This window comes from Poecilia latipinna, unplaced genomic scaffold, assembly GCF_001443285.1.
Source record: "Poecilia latipinna isolate Pla-1442-1.1 unplaced genomic scaffold, P_latipinna-1.0 Scaffold136, whole genome shotgun sequence".
Taxonomy (NCBI): domain Eukaryota; kingdom Metazoa; phylum Chordata; class Actinopteri; order Cyprinodontiformes; family Poeciliidae; genus Poecilia; species Poecilia latipinna.
The window spans coordinates 63,667-83,387 of NW_015112752.1; the positions used below are offsets into that span (position 1 = coordinate 63,667).

The following is a 19,721-nucleotide window of genomic DNA, read 5'->3' on the forward strand; positions in this document are numbered from 1 at the left end:
TGCACCTGCAGGTTTCCCCTATTTACAAAGTAGGATGCTGTTGTCAGGTGGAAATTTGTTTACTTTCAAATGAGATGCTCTGCTGATTAATTTTGTGGGAGAAAATTGATATTGTGTATGCTGTGTGATCCTTTTTATGGAGGAAATTTATCTAGTCATCCTATGTAACTCCCCACAGCAAATCATAAAGTTAATGTTCAGGGAATACTCTAATCTTAATCTAATGCTTATGTATATCCAGCTGTCTACAGTTGATGTTTCCATTAATATGATTGATTTAAAATTTTACCTGTGTTCTTCAGTCTTTAAAAAAAATCTTACATTTCTTATTCTCAATATTAGTCTTCAAAATGTCTTGAATATAGCTAAATTATTCATACTAGCTTAGATTTAGCTGCCTTTTTTCTATTTTTTCTGCTATTGCTTCCTCCTTTGCATCATAAAATGACTCCTTCACGTCATTATATGCTATAATAGCTTTATTGTAAGCTTTTACAATTAAAATATTGTTATATTATCCATAACAAGCTCATAAGAAACAGCCAATTTGACAAAACAGGGATTTTAATAGTTGGCTAAAACCTATCATAAGTAACAATGTTTTTTGTTTTCCATTTATTTTCCTTTGCAATTTTCCAAAAATAATTTACTTAGTATTCAATGGTTTCATGGTCATGAAATGGCATGACAAGGTAATGGTTGGATATGAACTGGTCAAGGGGTTACTTGACCACACCCGACGGAAATCACTTTACTTCCTAAAACAGCATGTTGCAACTTTGCGTTGTTCTTCCTGGTTTTCTCCCTTCCCAAGTCGTTGGCAAAACTTCCTGTGACCAAGGCGTCCGAAAAAAGAAACCAGAATTCAATTCCACTTAGATTATTTATTTGGTGTTAGTTTATAGCATCACAAGCCACTCTCCAAAACAAACACATTACATACCCAGATGTATATTATCAACCAGACCAATCATATGTATAGATTCAAATTGAGTTACGTACATTCCAGTCATACTTAGTCTATAAAGCTGGATGTTACAAAATTATGTATCTTAGGATACTCACTGATTGTATTAAGTTATTGGTTTTTTGCAACAATACTTCCTGAGAAAGCATGTGGCCATAGTGGAAAGGAAAAAAGTCCCTGTTTTACAGGAAATAACAGGCTTAGTGTGAGCATCAATCTGCTGGGGCTTTGAGAAAATACAGCAGATCCACAAAACCACAACAAAACTAGACCAGCAACGCTATGTTCAGTTAGTGGCATCATCTAGGAAGAAAGAGATTTGCTAAAAAGAATAGATATAACTATTTACAGCTGTAGCCATGGCTTTTTCCATGGCAAACTCTAGGGTCTTCACAGAAAGTTAAGTAGTTCAACACAAATGCAAAGACTAGCAAAAAAAAAAATCAAGAGGTCCTCTGATATCTTGCTGCCTACCCCGTTGTTTTCTCTCAAGTCTGTAATCTGCGTGTTTTTTCTTTCAGGCCCGTAACTCCTACTCCAATGAAGTGGTGGCCATCAAAAAGATGTCCTATAATGGAAAACAGACCACTGAAGTAAGAAAATATTCACAAAGTCAAAACATGTAACTTTCGAATGCTCTGCTGCAGTTTAGTGGTTTTATTCTTCCAACATGTTGCAGAAACCTTAAGTTTGAAGAGGAAATTTTATATGACAAATATGAGCTAGCCTTTCTTTGCGACATAGAGTTTGGAGTTGCATAATATTCCCAATCTGCAATCTGTTTGAACATAGCACGATAAATTGTCTACTACAAAATACCTCCTACTTCAATTAGTTACTTTGAAAGAACTAAATAAAGTGAAAGTGTTTATTCTCCAAAGTTTAGGATGAGCTGTTTTCTGCTTTTTCTTTCCATGTTCTGTTTAGGAACCTGTATTTACAGCCTGTGATGACGGCTTGCACTGTAGTTGAACTCAAGCCCTTATTCAGTGGTTTTGGAAACGTTCTTATTTTATAAATGTATGACAATGATGGGATCGTTTCAGGGCTGTCGCCTGATGTTTTCAGAAGCTTTTCAAACCCAGCCCAAGCTTTATTCTGTATTTTTTGTTTGTCCTGGTGCAGCACAATCAATTTATAGGAAATGTACCTTATTGTTTGTGTGAATTAACTTTTCTTTTTTTTTTTTTTGCAGAAGTGGCAGGACATCATTAAAGAAGTTAAGTTTTTGGGACAGCTGCGACACCCAAACACCATTGAGTACAAAGGCTGCTACTTGAAAGACAACACTGCCTGGGTTTGTGGGCCCTTCTTCAAGCACTCCTTTGTTGTTTTTGTCTTTATTTATCCAGACGTCCTTCAGATTACTCTTTATCTGCATGTAGTGTTAATAATACACATTTTCAGCCTATGATAAGTTTGCAACACCAGTTTAAACAAATTTGACCAGATGCTCTGTATCCTAGGTGGCAAAACCATGTGAGCTGTTTGTTTATTTTTCTATTTCAGCTGGTGATGGAGTATTGCCTGGGCTCCGCATCAGATTTATTAGAGGGTGAGCATATGAAGCTGCATACCTTTTCATGCAGTGTCTCCTTATTGAAGTGGGTGATTGTGGCTTTGAATGGATCTTCTGCTGATCCAGAAGGCGACATTGATATTTCAGAACTAAAATGAAAGCTGGCGCGGTGGAGTAAACAACGCTGTTGTCTGTTCAGCTGAATTTCAAATACAAGCTTGATGTGTGTAAAATAGCACTCTTGTTGTGCAATGTTTCTGCTTAGTCTTTATAAATTAATGAAGGGTTGACTGTTTGTCCCACTATGAGAGAAAAACATTTGGGTTTGTTTTCCATGCACTAAATACATCTAACGCTGTCCCAAAAGAGTTTTCTTTAAAAAAATGTATGTTTGTTACTGTGATTCTGATATTAACTCTCATTATTATAGATTTAAACATAAACTATGCTTATGATAACAAGCTGATGAACGTTTTTTAGTCAGGCTATCTGCTCTTGTAGTCAGCCTGCTTTTAGTTTCCTAACAGACGCTGATCATAGTTTGCTGACTATAGTAACACTGCTCATTTCCACTAACCGCTATGGTTCGTTTTCACATGATGACAGTATGTGTTTTTTGCAACTGCCTTTTTTCCAAACACTTGAATTTGTCTTGTAAAAGATTGAAAGATTTATGAGCATGCAGAGCACAGTAATAGGAAGAGCAGCACTGTGTTACTATAAGGTTCGTGCAACCAGTAAAACCTCTGGTCACCAAGATTTTAGGCCCTAAACATGGGGTAATTTGAAGGTTTAGCGGATTTGAAGACATAACTTTTAAGAAACTTTGGCTTACCTTCATGCTGGTAACTGTCCCAAGCCTGGGTTCAAGAACAGAGGGTTCAAACAGGAGGATTTCGTTGCTTTTTTGTGCTTTTGATCTTTGTTCCCTTGCAAATCAAACCATCTTCAAACGAGTAAAGATTTGGTCTCCCTTAGAGTAGTCTTTAGCCATCATGAAACTTCTCAATCAAAATTAAATTAATTTTTTACATTGGCACATAATCTTGCTGTTTTTACTAACCACCCATAAGGAACATTTTCTCTGTGTGACATCATTAGATTTGTTTAACTTTCATTTCTGTATTTTCTCTGAAGTTCATAAGAAACCACTGCAAGAGATGGAAATTGCTGCCATTACCCACGGTGCCTTGCTAGGACTGGCTTACCTACATTCCCATAATATGATTCACAGGTGAGTCAGTTAACTTGCTTGCTTAAAACATTTTCCGTTAGGAAACTGCAGTGAATAAGTCCAATAATGTAAGGTTAGTAATGACACTCCTATTTTTCCACACAAGCTGAAGGTTTGTTATCAAGCTGTAAAACACTCATGTCTGCAATCATTCTCAAAAAAAGTACAGGGATAATTAAAGTAAATCTTTTCTTTTACTAGTGAGATGATATCAGACTGAGATGAATATTGTATCTGTAAGTGAGCATGTCAGGAACAAGTGCAATAAGGATGTTTATCTTTACTGACTCACCTTTGTGGAAATATAAAGCCGTCACCCCAGCTAAACAAAATACAACTGTATCACTTTATAGTGTCAAAACTTTTTCCACGTTTGTACAAATATGGGTTCTTGTTATTCACTGTACTTACAATAAATAAGTATTACATTATACCAGATATCTTTTCGTGTTCTCAAAAGAAAATCTATTTTTTATGAACAGGTTAATTCATGGTGCAATCTTCAAAGATATTGTCAGATAACTTTCATATATATATATATATATTTTTTTTTTTTCCCCTGAAAGGTATCAATAAATTTGTACCTGGAACTGGTTTGTTTTGTTTGTTTGTTTGCTTTTTTTGATTAACCCACATAATGTCACCTTTTCTCTCTTCCCTCATGCCATGTCCTCACCCAGAGATGTGAAAGCTGGTAATATCCTGCTGACTGAGCTGGGTCAAGTCAAACTGGCTGACTTTGGCTCTGCCTCCATTGCCTCACCTGCCAACTCCTTTGTTGGAACACCTTACTGGTCAGTATACACAACACAGGGTAAAAAACCCAACAAAATGCAATTTTCTAAGAAGTCAAATAAACTTTACGAGCATACGTTTTCCTGGAAAAGCTCTTTTAACCACGGACACAAATACAACATTTGAAAGAGAAAAACGCAACATAGACAATATAACATGATTCTATTTAAAAAGGACTTTAATTTTATAAGACTAACAATAACTTTTTTGGTTGTTTTCCAATGAAGATAATGGATACAATCTTTCTTTTTTTTCATTTTAATTTCTTATGAGTTGGAATGTCGCAATTACATTTCAAAAAAATAGTTTTTAATATTAAAAACAGATTTGAAATTTAATATACAATTCCAGGTGCTGAAACTGCTTAGTAAATATATATATATGTATATATTTTTGTAATGATCATGAAAAATTGTTTGACATTCTTGTCGCCATGGATCAAACTTGTAAAGAAACAAATCCGTATATTGAGACCACATTATCGGTTTTTGTCATTTTTAATCTCTAGATGGGATTTCAAGTTATTAATCACAGAATCTTTTTTACATGTAATAATAACTGTAAACTAAAATATGTTAATCTATTCCCCACATTAAAATGAAAAAAGAAAATCACACATTGTTCATATTTGATTGTAAGTGAAATCAGCTTTGAAACAGCTGGACAAGTTGTCTTATGCACAAAAACTGTGACACACTCGTTTATAGGAACACACTCCAAAAACCGAGCTGCTATCACAGCATACCAGAGTCTTAAAAAGCTTTGAGAAGCTTAGCAGATTATAACATTTTCATGGATTTTTCTCCCCCTTGTACTTAATAGAGTATCTGTGTGTATCTGTGGGGGTGTTTGCATGTGCCTATCTCTGTCCACAGGATGGCCCCAGAAGTGATTTTAGCCATGGATGAGGGTCAATATGAAGGTAAAGTGGACATCTGGTCGCTGGGGATCACCTGCATTGAACTGGGTAAGCAAATACCTTCCAAGTGGTTTAAATAAAAGCTTTGACTAGATTATTATAAATTATTATGCAAAACAATTAGTGGGAATCTGCATTTGTTTTTCAGTCTTTGTGATCCTGATAGGTCCTTTTTAAAACTTTGACACAAGAATAAAACCATGTGTCTTTCACTCTCCCATCTGTTCCTGTTTTAGCGGAGCGTAAACCTCCCTTGTTCAACATGAATGCCATGAGTGCCTTATATCACATCGCACAGAACGACTCTCCCACGCTGCAGTCAAATGAGTGGTGAGTTTTAGTAATTCCCTCATATTCCAACACAAACATATTTTCTGTTTGGACTGGGTTTGCTGTGTCTATCACATGGCATGTGGTCAGATGGTGAACTGAGCAGTTCTCGTGTAAAATGACAAAAAAGGGAAGGTTTATCATCTAGATTTTTGTCTATGAAGGAAAAAAAACAATATTTTCAAATGTCTCTATTCCACCACCAATTATCTCATTTTACCAGCTGAAACGGAAACATAAAGCAAAAGTGAAAAACAGTTTTTGCACTTCACAGTCAAACTAAAACTCCCCTGTGGCTTTAGAGCCCTGTGACAACCCTTGTGCAAAGTCACTCTCCGAGTTATTTTGAATGCAAGGAGGAGGCCCTGACCAATAAAATTCAGTTTATTTACATCCTGACCACCGGGCTATAATAAAAGGCAACATCATTACAAAGCAGTCTGGATTATTCAAAGATATCCCTGTGGTTTAAATGAACTTCTTTTCTCTTGTCTGGTTTAAATACAGTGTGCATCCAGGCACACATTAGTTGCTGTTTTACTGAGTAAAATGGCTCCCTTCATCCATTTTGCTGGAGCTTTGAACCTCACAGCTCCTGACTGTGAATGTTAATAGATTCTCTTGGGACAATCCTTCCAGACATCAATAGTTTTATTTATTTATTTCTTGGAGATTTAATTTAGACCAACAGTTTTTAAACAGCCTCTTGCTATCTCTGTGCAACACCATCTCATCTAGCACAGGGAGAAAAAGCTCTGTGTTTATTTAGCTATAGCCTGCAGTGCTACCAGATGCTATCATACTGTTTGACATTTTTATGCCTGATTCATCTTGTAAATGAAGAAACCTTATGTGTTCATGCTGTACATTGTTCCTTGTCACTAAGAATACATTTAGTGTACCATAATATAAGTGATTGAATGATGTTAAAATGTGTGCCTTAATGAAGAAATTAAGAGATGTTAATTTGTACTTGGGGGACAAATGCAAATAAAAACAAGACGTAACATATTTTATCAAGGCCTCAGAGGCTTTTTAGAGAACATTAACGAACATGAAGCATTGTGAAAACCAAGGACCACAGCAGATAGCTCAGGGATGAAGCATTTGATAGCATCTGTCAGTTAAAATCTGAGATTTGGACAACATAGAAAAACTTTAAACCTACCCAAGTGTCACCTGGGTAAAGTCAGCATTAAATGTTAAATGGACTGTTTCTATATAGTTCTTTTCAAAGCTGATCACTCAAAATGCTTTACATTAAGCCCACATTCTGTCATTAGGTGACACTGGCACAATGAAAGAGTAGGCATCTTACAATCCTGAACTTGTGGGCTTAATTTCAGCTTCCTTCTGTCACATGTCAGTGTGCCCCTGGGTGAGGCTCATAATGTGTCTGTGTTAGTGAGTGCAAATGACTGAATATGGCTCAGGTGTGGTGTAAAGTACTTTGAGTGGCTGGTATGCCTGGAAAAGTAGTATATAAATTCACTCAATTTACCCAGTTGCAGTCAGACATACTCACATTTGGCTATTAGTCATTTACTTAAGATATCTGGCTTTTATTGAAAAGTTTTAGAAGAATAACATTTATACATAAAGCCATCAAAAGATGTTTGTGGTTTGACAAACCTCAAACAAATTTGTGTGTGTCTTACAAATACGCACACATTTCTGCACCAATATCAGTTGGAAACTTTGAGTTGAATGCCTTGCCCAAGGGCTCATAGACATGTTAAAGAAGGGGAAGCCCCCCGCGCCAACCTGAACCCGGCTTGAGATTCAGGCTGGGTCGAGCCAGAATTGTTTGCCTGCCTTACATACAGAGAAAACCAAAAGAGAATTCACAACATATTTTCATGTTATCCACTCATTATAGTCTAAATAGAGGAATAGATAGTTTTACCTGTGGAGGAAGAAAGCATGTAGGGTGCTGAAGCTAATCAGACTGTACCAAACACAGTTGCACTTCATGCGACTCCGCCCTGCTAGTCGCGTGCTAATCTAGGTCTAATTGAGAATCTGTTTTAAGACTATAAATTTGCTGTTAAGACACTCACACTTAGTTTGAGCTGGATAAGTAAACATTTTAGAGACACACCTGTACAGACTTGAAGGTGTTGCTGCAGTAAAATGTGGTTCTGCTCGTTACTGACCCAAGATAGAAGAATCCAAATGAGTAAATCGCGTAGAGGTTTGTGGAAGAAACATGGCACAAAGTTCAAGGGAGTCTGAATAAACACTGCATAAACAGCTTAATGGACATTTTAGCAACACATAAATATCTATTCATGTTTTCTGCAAATACTATGCAATTTGGGCAACTGCAAGTAATCTTTGTCTTGAAGATTAAGTTTAACTAAATACCTTTACTTTTCATTCAATTTTGATTCAAAAAGAGTTTTCTTTCCTGAATTCGCCGTTCACACCTGTTGTAAAATTAGTTTTGGTTTCCAGCGCCGTGCTGAAGTGACTGATTGTGTGGGACTGCACATGGTTTGTGGTATTTTTGGAGGAGCTCCAGCTGCCCAGGGCATTAGCAACATCCAGCCAGATAAAACCAGTAGAGACATTAGCTCAATAGTGTTCTGTACCAAAACACAAGGCCACACTGTGTGCACACATTGGCACATCACACGTGTACTTGTGGACCTGTGTTGGCCTCAGATGGGAAAAGCGCTACAAGTTTAGGTAAAGGGAGGCGAGGCGGTTGGAAAGTGCTGTGCTTGCGCATGTTCTCACCCGTCTGTGACCCTGGATTTGCATATTAATTTCATTAAAATCCCCACAGCCATCGGGGGCTACTTTATCTCAACACCCCATTACCATGATGTTTTATTCTGTAATGCGCTTTAAAGCATATTTTTAGATCAGAGTTCCACATCTCCAGTGGCCTGTATTTTCATTGCTCTACATATTTATATAATATATATATGGCTCATGTATTTCTTCTTGTCCAAGTGAATAACATATTTGTTTATTGTCATTGCTATTTTTGTTTAATATTCCCAGTTTTTAATGTTTGATGTGAGGAGAATTATTGACCTATGTCCCTGCCTTGCAGGTCGGATGCTTTCCGGAACTTTGTTGACTTCTGCCTACTGAAAATTCCTCAGGACAGACCCTCGTCAGGGGAGCTGCTACGAGTGAGTGGGCTTCCTCTCTTACTCTGCCAACTGTGACCTCACTTCCTGCCTTAGTAGGTCCCTGAGCCCCGAGGATGAGTCATTCCCATCCACCCACGGCTCCCCAATACGCAAGCACACACACACACACACACACAATGTCTTCAAGTGCAGGAATAGGGCATCCTGCTGAGAGTTGCTTGTTATTTCTTTGTGTCTTTTTCCTTTTTTGTCAGCTTTGCTTCCTCTTTTATGCCTTGCAGTCATGTCTTTCAGAGGAGGTTTATGTCTTTGCTGTCTATACATTCCTTTGACATGACTGCAAACTATTTCAAGCATATGTGTGTGTATAGAGGACCATTATAACCATTTTAACCAACAAAGGGAGACCATTTGTGGAAAATCCTCAGTGTTTTCTCATTGGAATGTGTTCTACTAGTTAGGTTTAGATGTATGGTGTGAATTAAGTTTTGGTTAGTACTAGTAATGGTTAAGATTGGGGAAAATGTCTAGACATTAGACAGGCACTAAAATGAGTGAAAGTCTATACAAAATCCCCAGTTAGATAGAAGTATAAATATGGTTGCTTGTTTTGCATTTTTTGTAAAGAAACTCAAAATGGCATTTGCTGTGAATAGATGGTATATAAATAAATTGAACTGAACTCATCAGTATGCGTAAGAAAAAAACTACTTATATACATGTGTATGTGTTTATAGACTTAACATTTAAAGGACTAAAGTATGACTAATAACAGAATAAGTTCAGATGTTAAGCACCTTGTTGCAGCTTAAAGATTGTGCGCCATCTCATTGATTTCTAGATTGCTGCATAATAATTTTTCATTCAAAAGTTTTAAATTGTATCCAAAACAAAGCATGTTGTAATTTTCTTAGCTGGTTTAATTGTTTTAATGTGGAGCATTATGTACTAAGAAAAAGAGTGTAGAAAGAGACCTAAACTGTCCATGAAAGGAAATATTTAATAAAGCTTACAGTTTATCTGCAGGTTATTCTATTTATTTGGTGTAAGCAGAGTGAGCCTATCTTTGGGTAAATCATGAAGGTTGGTTGAGATTTCGTGTTGCAGAGTTTATCTTGTTTGTGCCCAATCCTATTGGGCTGCTAAGAGCTTTATGTTCTTGATGATCATGCTCAGCCGCACAGAGCCGTACCCAGACTTACGACACCTCCATCGCTTCAGGTGGTGAAGGAATGGTGTGAGGTTATGTATCAGTCACATCAGGAGCTGTGAACTGTTGTCAAAACCTTAAGCCCTATTAGACGCTACTTTACTCTTCCTTATATCCCCAACTAAATCCTAATTGCAAATCAAAACATTAAGGAATTGTCTTATAGATTTTGTTCCAGCTTGGTTTAGTGTGAAAATCATGCAGGAGTGAGGTATTATTTAGTTATTAATAACATATTTTGTCTTCTCAGACATTAATGTGCAAGCTGTTCTTCTAACAGTACACTCATGCGTTGGCATATTCTCCTCCAAGCTCTTTAAAAGGAAAAATCAGGTCAGAAGTCTCATGCCTCTTAGGTCTACATGTTCTGGCTTCAGATTAATTGCATTCTCTCCCTATGTTCCTTATTACAAGTGATATTAATTATATAAATTAGGAAATATTACTCACTAGCTCTCTGTTAGAAGGAAATGCAATATTGTAGGTTGTATTTTCAATCCTTTCCATAAAATATAGTTCAAATAAATCCATAAAAATTGAGATGACGTCTTTACATACGTTTTATGTATGTATATTTCTGTATATACCTGATGTAGCTTAGCATAGCAATCCTGTCGTTATCAAAGAGAGAGGAAAAAAAATACAAAGTCCAAAGTAAAACATTTTAACACTTTGTGTTGATGAAAAATGCATTAACTGGTAAGCTGTACAGCTATTACCATTAGCACTGGGTTAAGACTTGCATTTTGACACTAAAGGTTCATCCACATTACTAAAAAATAATTTCTTTTAAACTGAAATGATTACTGGTCAGCCTGTACGATACATCAAAAAGCTAGAGTTGGGATGCTTTTATCTTCATAAATATGTGATGCTCAACATGGTAAATCTTTAAGGATGGCACTTTACAGCAAGCCCCTTTATATTTGGAGAAGGAGCTGTAGGAGGGCTGTCACTTTTTCTCACATGAACTCTTTGGTGATAATCGTTCCGAGTCTTAACTGTTCGGTGGGGAAGGGTCGGCCAACCACCCACATTCTGATCTACTGTAGGTCCATCAAAAAACGGGACAATCACGCATCGCTATTTCCAGAGTGTGATGTCACTCCCTTGTGTCCTGCCTAACCCATTACACCAGCATCTGTCACATGGAGAGGAGGGCGTACAGAAGGAGAGGGAGGGCTACAAATAGATCTAAAATTGTACTTTTTTTGGTAGCGTATATATACAATTCATCCATTAAAGCGTTCAATATTTTATGAATGAGAGTGACTCAATCTGTGAATCTGTGAATGTGTGGTGTGGTGGGAGGTTGTGTTGGAGGTAGAAATCCTTTCCCTTTTTTATTCTTGTTTTTTGGTTACTGTAATGTGAAGTGCTAAAAATAGTGCTACAGAAAAATTAAACCTCAAATCCTCTTTGTCATTCATCCACCTACTATTGCCAATCAATCACAGAAGGTGCACGTAATAATATACATGCAAAACATCCCAGCCTGCAGCACATTACACCTCGATTAGTTTTTACATAAACAGCTTGTGAATGTGACATCAAATTTGTGAGAACTACATTTTAAAAAAATTGAAACATTGAAGAAAATACATTTTTATTGACTAAAGATATTTTGAGAACTTGTGTATTTATTTCCTAGCGTGCACAACTGTTGTAAGAAATATCACACCATTTTTAAACAAAATTCAAAACTACCTACCTCATAATGTTTCAGAATTATTTACCTCTTGGACTGTAATTTCTTAAAAAAAAAAAAAACCAACTATAATCAAAAGCTTTCTAAGCTTGATATTCAACTTCTGTTTTGACATAAGTTACCAGTTGTCATTAACTTGTCTGCAAGGCAAAATTATTTTAGAATTTAGTTGAAGTAAAAAGGCTTAAGAGTGTTTATGAAAATCAATGTTGAGGGAAATATTGTTAGGATTTCATATAATGAGGTTAGTGGAGAATGTGGGGTGCTGAGACTCCCAGGATAAGCAACCTACAGGCGCCCTCTAGTGATAGAAACACTTGTACTTCTCATTGAACTAGAGAATAAAGTGATTCAAGTTATAATCTTACTTGCACTTTGACATGCTCTTCCAAAACCGTAGAACTTCTTTTTTTGTTTGTTTGGTTTTTTTTTTAAGAGTTTATCTACAAGTTTTAAGGTTATGCTGCTGTATGTAACTGATCTTACAGTATACACAGGTAGACAGTAATACATTAGAAATATAACATTTATACTGAAACATTTGAAAAGCTTCACATAAATGTTTCAGATTATTGCTTATAAGTAATAAAAAAATATATTTCTCACTAAATATTTTCCACTAATTTGATTCATAGTTTTTTAGTTGACCTACAAATCAACTAAATGTAGAAATGGACAGGTGAGTTTGTTGGCTAGTCAATTCAAAACTATTCAGACATTTAAAGAAAGAAGATCTAAAGATCAAAATTGATGTCCAGTTCAAGTAATTCACCAACTAACTCCTGCTCTCCCACGCGCAGCATGAGTTTGTGCGCCGGGAACGCTCGCCGCGCATTCTCATTGACCTCATCCAGAGGACCAAGGATGCAGTGCGGGAGCTGGACAACTTGCAGTACCGTAAGATGAAGAAGATTCTCTATCAGGAGAAACACAACGGGCCCCTGGGGGAAAGCCAAGAAGAGGAGGAGGTGAGGAGAACTGGATCAAATTTGAGGAAATGATGCAGTGTGACTGAGATACAATCAGAGTAAAGAATATTTATACATAAATAACTTTGCTTCTAGTCACAAAACATTTTGTGTGTGTCTGTATTTTGTCTGAGTTACATGGATCATTCAGTTGAGTTTGTAATCTCTTAAATTAACAAATCTCTTTGTGGAAACTACACAAAGAGAAGCTCAGAAGTGGAAGATAAAGAGATCAATAACAATTAGGTAGTTGGGTTTCATAACTTGCATAGAACAGTTGCAAGCTAAAATATTTTTACTTTTTACATTCCTTTTGATTCCTCCAATCTTTTGATTGTGCTGATTGAGGCATTCAGAAAATATCTTAGTCTATATTTTAAATGAGAATCAAATGGAATTAGAACACTTTTTTTTTTTTTTACTTCTAAGGTATTTTGGGACTTTTCCTGTTATTGCAAAGCAACAACAGAAGTTTATTATCTTTGTCTATGATTTGCATACTTCACAGACTTCTAATCTGAATAAGAAAATGGGAAAATAAACCTGCGAAACTTAATTTATTTCACATAAAAGTAGTTAAATGGGTTGATATTAACGTGGTTTAGCGATGTCGCTCATCAACGTCTGTTTGTGCATGCGTGTGTTTCTGAACATTTGTGGTCCCAGCAGGACAGCGAGGCACCAAGCTGCAAGATGAACAGTCTGGGCAGCAACCACTCCATCCCCAGCACCTCAATCAGCACCGGTAGCCAGAGCAGCAGCGTCAACAGCATCCAGGAGGTGCTGGACGACGGCTGCTCCGACATGACCATGATGCACCCCCAGGACTACAGCAGCACGCTGGAGTCCTCTGCACACACCAAAAAGGTAAAGGTCAAGGCTGACGAGAGGATGTCTGTGAGTGTTTGGGACTAGAAAAGAAAAATTCTCAAAATCGCTGAAGACATGATGGTAGTGTGTCACCATAAAGACACAGAACATTGAATTGACCGCAAGTAGTTTGTTTCTCATAATATAGTGCAATAAAGAACACATTTATCTGTGTTTGAAATGAAAAATGTTAGTAATGAAATTACTTCCTTTCTGAGATGACAACTTTGCACTTTTTTATTAAAGAGGAAATGATTCTCTACATCCTCTAGTTTCTCACATCTTTTCACAAGTATGCATAATCCCCTCCCCCCGAAACCATGGCAACCATCGACACACAGTCACTGTTTACGATTTCTTCAACTTCATCGCTGACATCATTAACACTCAGAGAACAAAGCCTGTGCATTCCAGTAAGCTGCACATCCACTGCTTTAACCCCCATTCAGCAGTCTTTTTGCACGCTGCCAGAGTTCACACAGGTCAACACAATGTCAGCCATTCTTAATGAATACACACCGTTTCTTAAAAAGCGCCAAGCAGAGGGCCGTCACTCCTGTCACTCTCCTCCTTCAGTTTCTCTTTTGTGGCGAGACGATACATGAATAAGGTTGTCACTTAACGGGCAGACAGCCAGCATGTTGTTGTAAGTTCAGGGGGCTGAGCGGAGAAGACTTGAAAGTGACACACAATGTTTTTCAGATGTTGATGGAGTTCGCTCCTCACACGACTCGGTTCCACGGTCCCCAGGCCCTGTGAAACCAAGTTTAAAAAGCGGGGGTGTTAATATTTCACCGTGTTTCATAAGCTTAGGCAAAGATTCCTTTTGAAATGTGGAAGTTGTTTGATTGAAATCAGCAGGGATTTAATCTGTTTACATCACACATTTGAATTTATCCAACTGCATACTTTTTACTTTAAAATATAAATCTATTACCATGCTTAATCAAGGTGATTTTTACCTTTTACTTTGGTTTTATTTGTTCCAAATACTTTTTTTAGGGATATAACTCTTGGAGGATTCACATGATAATATATATAGTGGAACTCTTAATGTTGTTTGATAGACTATTATATTGACAATTAATAAACATTTTCATAACTGCTATATGCAAAACAATAGAAAACTCTTAAAGAGCACAGAAGTTACAAACAAGTACGTAAAATTTAGTTTGTATAGCACCTTTTACAAGTAAAATCACAACTATGTTTCATAAAACGCATAAGAAATGCATATCAAACAAAAAATCCTTTCTGTACAAATAGGTTTTCAGCTGCGGTTTTAAATTAAGCAAAGGAATCGACACAGTGTAAAATCAACGGGAGAGATTTCCGCAATTGGGGCTTGAAACGACCAATTTGAAATGTTTATTCTTATTTAGATTTATACATAAAAATGATTGATAAAAACAAAATGCAAGAAACATGAAAATCTTAACTGTTGTCATTAAATATTGCAGTTTCCAGCTGTGGGGGTAGAGATTATGTGTTTTCAGTGGAGGTTCTCCTTACTGTCTGCACCTAGACAAAAAAAGGAAAAAAATGTTGCAGGATACTGCAATAGCACTGTTTTTGAGTTCTGGGTGCAGTACATGTTGATGAAAGCAATTTGCCTCATTTTTTTTTTGTGCTTTTTCACAGGACCATCAGTACAACTGGGATGATGGGATCCACAGAGATCACCGGCCGGAGCCAAGGCATGCCTCCTCTGACAGAAGCAGCCAGGCCTCCAACTATAAAAACAGAGCTGGCTTTGCCACCATTAAGTCTGCTTCACTTGTAAGGAGAAATCAAAATCTTTCCACTTTTAGATGTTTTCTATCTTTTCTTTTCTGAGATTCCACAAAAGTTTTCTGTTTGCCTCAGGGTTTAAGAATCAATCGTTTCTAGAGGGTTCACCTTGAAAGCTGGGTTACTTTGAAAACAAAAACATAAATGGGACTTTTTTTTTCTGCCATAAGACAAAATTTCAGAGTGTTGCGCGTATGCTGCAGCTGCATAGCAAGGCACAGAGGGGCATTCTTTTGTTTGTCTCTGTTAAGACCTGTCTGTGGATGTGCGGGGCGAACAGCTGTGTCTGGGCGTGACTTCTCCACACATGCTTGAACGATCTTATGTTTAAGCAGTGGATCGGGTCATAACTCCGTTTTCAGCCATCGGTTTTTCTTTGAGTGCTTTTGTTTCTTCCACATGTTTAGCTTCTTTCTTTATCTGCTCGCTTTGTTTTTTTCACTTGTACAACACCTCAAATTATCACCTCCCTCCCCACTTTTCTCATTTCTTGCCCTCTTTCATTTGTTAATGCATCATTCTCAGATGTGACTCAATATTCTGTTATAAAGGTGTGTGAGGAAGGGGGAGTGCTCTCTTTCTTTCTTTCCTTCTATGGTCCCTCTTTCATTCTCTCTCTCCTTCACCCTCCCTGTCTGTTGTCATGGAAACCAGCTCTAGTAACTAGATAGTAATAGTTGTGTGAAAATGTGTGACAGTGTGTGCGCTCCCCCATCCCTGACCCACCAGTTTTAATTCTGCTGTCCGGTCTTAAATCAGACATCTGATGGAAAAATAAGGCAGCGTGTGTTCGCTGTCCTCAGATTGTCCTTGACCAAAGTCCACAAGCCAACAACAGACCTGGGCCAAGCACTGATTGTTTTGTTTGCCAAGCACTGTTATCTTTGCATTTCACCTTTGTTTGTACTTGACATCATTACTTTTGGGATCGATAGGAATTCACCTACATGAAAAGTTTGGGAACTGAGACCAAAGTAACTGCAATAAAAGGAAAACATTTTTCCTAAAACGGAGACATTGAACTGATACAGTTTAAAGGAAGACCTTTTGTGTTGACATTTAATAATCAATTATTCAGACGATTAATTGGTTAAAAAAATGTCACATTCTACACATTTTTCATTTAACCACCTACGCTTTTTTAATACAATAGAAACACATAGATGCGAATATGTGTGTGTCTATATATATATATATATATATATATATTTATTTATTTTTTTTTAAATAAGAAAGTAAACATTTTCTTGGCTACATTTAGTAAAGCAGAACTGAGTGAAGCTAAAACAATGCCACAGGAGGAAATTTGGCTAAAACACATTTACAGACATAGGTATTATTGTCTTAAATGAAAAATATATATATATATATTGTATAGTTTTGGCATAATTACTGCTCTGAATATACAGCAAATGCCCTTTTTGTCTGTATTGTCCGGTTAACGATTAATCAGTTACTAAATTAGATAAATATTATTTCAGTAATCAGTTACTCATGATTAATCCAATTAATTGTTTCAGCCTTAGTTGATGTGCTATGTCTGTAGTGTCAGAAAGACAAAGACATGTTTATGCAAGATTAAACAAAAAAGTCTGCATTTGTATAATTTGAAAAAAAAAAAAACACAAACTATCCAAATCTGCTAAAGCAGTTTAAAATATTTTGGCCCGTTCAGCAGTGAGGTGGATTAAAGTTTTGGTGTTTACGCCTCTGGTGTGTCGCTCTGTGTGATTGAAGCAGTCTGTTTTGAAATGAGGCTGCATTCCGTAAAGCTCAGCACCGTTGTAGCGCTACAGCGCCGGTGCTGCCCGCCGGCGCTGAAAGAAATGACATCATCCTTTTTCTGCCGAGCACAGACGTCCTCGGATTGGCCTCAACTCGCCGAGACTGGGAGCAGGTAGACAAAGAGAAGCAGCGAGAGTCTAATCAGGGGTCCATATGGTAGGAAACAGATTGCCAAAAAGGAGCTAGATGTGTGAAAACATAAAAAATGTGATAATATACATTTAAAAAAATGTAAGTGCAGATTAGCATTTTTTTAAATCCATTTGTCAAAAGTGACAGATGTTTGATAAATGAAAGGGCGAGTAAAATGAAAATGCATCATGTCCATAGCAGCTGAACACAGAGAAGATGCAGATGGGAGATTGTCATGGAGGTGAGGAGGCGAGATAAGCAGGTGAGACAGAAGAGCATCACTGATTGAATTATAAGCAAAGGAGGACAGAGAAACAAACACCAATCTGTTATTTTGATACTAAATGTAGAGTTTGGTTTCAGGAAAAATGAAAGAAAGAAAATAACGAGAAGAAGAAGAAACTGCAAAAAGATCATTGCAAAGTGAAGCGTGGCAAAAGTGCAAACAGAGAAGGAGGATAAGAGTTTGATTGTAGATTTAGTGAGGGAACAGATTGAAGATGATTTAAGAAATGGCATTGTTGTAAAATATTTCACTCCTCACCTTCAGATGCAGGTTGTAGCCTGACAGCCTGGCTGCCTCTGGCTGATTACAGTAAAATGTAACATCAATCTTTCCTGCTGGGTCCTCCTGCCAACTGTTTAAACCTGGAACTTGAAGCAATAGACTGAAAATGAATCTTTACTACAGCAATCTTGTAGTATCCAGTGCCTTATAAAATAATTCCTTTTCACATTTTGTCATGTTCCAGTAACAAATATATATGTATTCTAAGTTGTGCAAAACTGTGAAAAAATGAATCTGAAAAGTGTGCCATGCATTTGTAGCTCCCCTCCAGCCCTGAATAAACTAATAGCTTTCAGATGTTCCTCATGTAGTAAATACTTTGAGTCCATTGGTGAGTGGAAATCCTGGAAGAACACCTGTTAAACATTGCAAGACACTAAAGCCTGGGGAATAGGAAAGTAACCATAAACATACAGCTACAATGGATGCAATAGTTTCATGTTAGAATGGCCTACCCAAAGTCCAGATGTGAAACCCAATTAAGAATCTATGACAGAATTTAAACATTGCTGTTCAGAAAAAAGAAGAAGAAAGGGATAAATATTCAGTCTCTAAATGTGCAGAGCTGGTAGAGAAAACCCAAAACCCTCACAGTTCTCGTCGCTGGTTCTGAAAATTTTTCAGTGAGGAGTTTGAACTCACGAGTTACAGAATACACATGTATGTCATAATTTTTAGATTTCTGTCTGTCAGAAATCTAAAATGTTATATTTACAACCAAATAATTTTTCTTTCCACTTTAGAAAGAAACTGTTTAAGGTGTAAAGGCAAGACTCCATAGTTAAAGTAGTAATTAAAAGACTTGTTTGTTTCAAGTGTACTGTGTCAGATGATGCAAATACACAAACTACAAGCTTTTTACATCAGTGATTTCTGCAGGAAAACTGGACGCTAAGCTGTGGTCTGTGGAGGCCTTTTGCTTCCTCTGTTCAACAAGATGACTTCACCATATGTCACTATGCATCTGAAGTAACCTTTGGATATTTTCCTGCCAGAGCTTATCCAAAAAGAGTATCTGTGTTGTAGCAAATTTGACACCCAGTAAACACATAGCTCAAACTTAATTTCTGCTCCAAATGAAAATGTTTAGAGAACGCTTATAGCTGTACAACCTTTGTCCTTTAAACTGGTCAGTCAGTTAGCATTCTGCTTTGCAGAATCAGCAAAGTGTAGCTCTTGGATTCCCACTGATCACTCCCGCCCGCTGGCCCCGAACCCCGAGTATGATCTTCTTTCTAGACCCACAGCCTTGTGTGAAAGAGGCCACCACATGCCGTGACTTGGCCCTTTGTGGCATTGAAGCAAGTGACCAGGATTTGGGTGGCTCTATTACAGTAGGGGTATTGATTCAACACAGATTAAGGAGGCGAGCTCAGAGTCCACCTTTCCCCCAATCCTTCCCTCTTGTTTTCTCACCATGTTTGTGCTCATTATACCACTAAGGTATATATATTTTTCTTTTTACGGTTTTGTTCTTTTCTTCTTTTCCAGTTTTAGTTACTCTCTGTTTGCTTTTTTCTTGACAACGTCCCTCCCTCATCACTCAGCCTGCTCTCTTCTGAACCCCCCTCCTCTAACTTCTCTCACTCTTTCTAAATGAGGTATTCATGTGACCCACCTGCTGTCCGCCGCTTAGCGTTAGCCGTACTAAAAAGCCGCTCTGTCCTCTTGTTGGCCCACGGAGTCGGTCTGCCTCATTCACAGTTCACACGTCTGCTTTGGCTACTGCATGCCCAGGGCACGGACCAAAGAAGGGGAGGGGGCTTCATCGTCCTGTAAAGGTTGGGAAAGGGCGAAGGGGGGGGTTGTGGGGGGGGG

General features: G+C 37.4%; 1 protein-coding gene across 6 annotated transcripts in view; it reads left to right on the forward strand.

The window, feature by feature from the left end:
- Positions 1 to 19,721, forward strand: part of taok3a (TAO kinase 3a) — a 69,335-nt gene that overhangs the window by 37,058 nt on the left and 12,556 nt on the right. For 5 of the 6 annotated variants that reach the window (XM_015028803.1, XM_015028802.1, XM_015028799.1 and 2 more), the window contains 11 exons: positions 1,489 to 1,560; positions 2,163 to 2,264; positions 2,477 to 2,522; positions 3,624 to 3,720; positions 4,401 to 4,514; positions 5,391 to 5,482; positions 5,671 to 5,764; positions 8,829 to 8,910; positions 12,590 to 12,757; positions 13,424 to 13,624; positions 15,269 to 15,406. In XM_015028803.1, the coding sequence (XP_014884289.1) occupies positions 1,489 to 1,560; positions 2,163 to 2,264; positions 2,477 to 2,522; positions 3,624 to 3,720; positions 4,401 to 4,514; positions 5,391 to 5,482; positions 5,671 to 5,764; positions 8,829 to 8,910; positions 12,590 to 12,757; positions 13,424 to 13,624; positions 15,269 to 15,406 (1,206 nt within the window). The remainder of the gene's footprint in view (positions 1 to 1,488; positions 1,561 to 2,162; positions 2,265 to 2,476; positions 2,523 to 3,623; positions 3,721 to 4,400; positions 4,515 to 5,390; positions 5,483 to 5,670; positions 5,765 to 8,828; positions 8,911 to 12,589; positions 12,758 to 13,423; positions 13,625 to 15,268; positions 15,407 to 19,721) is intronic. The other variant, XM_015028804.1, reaches the window with a different exon arrangement.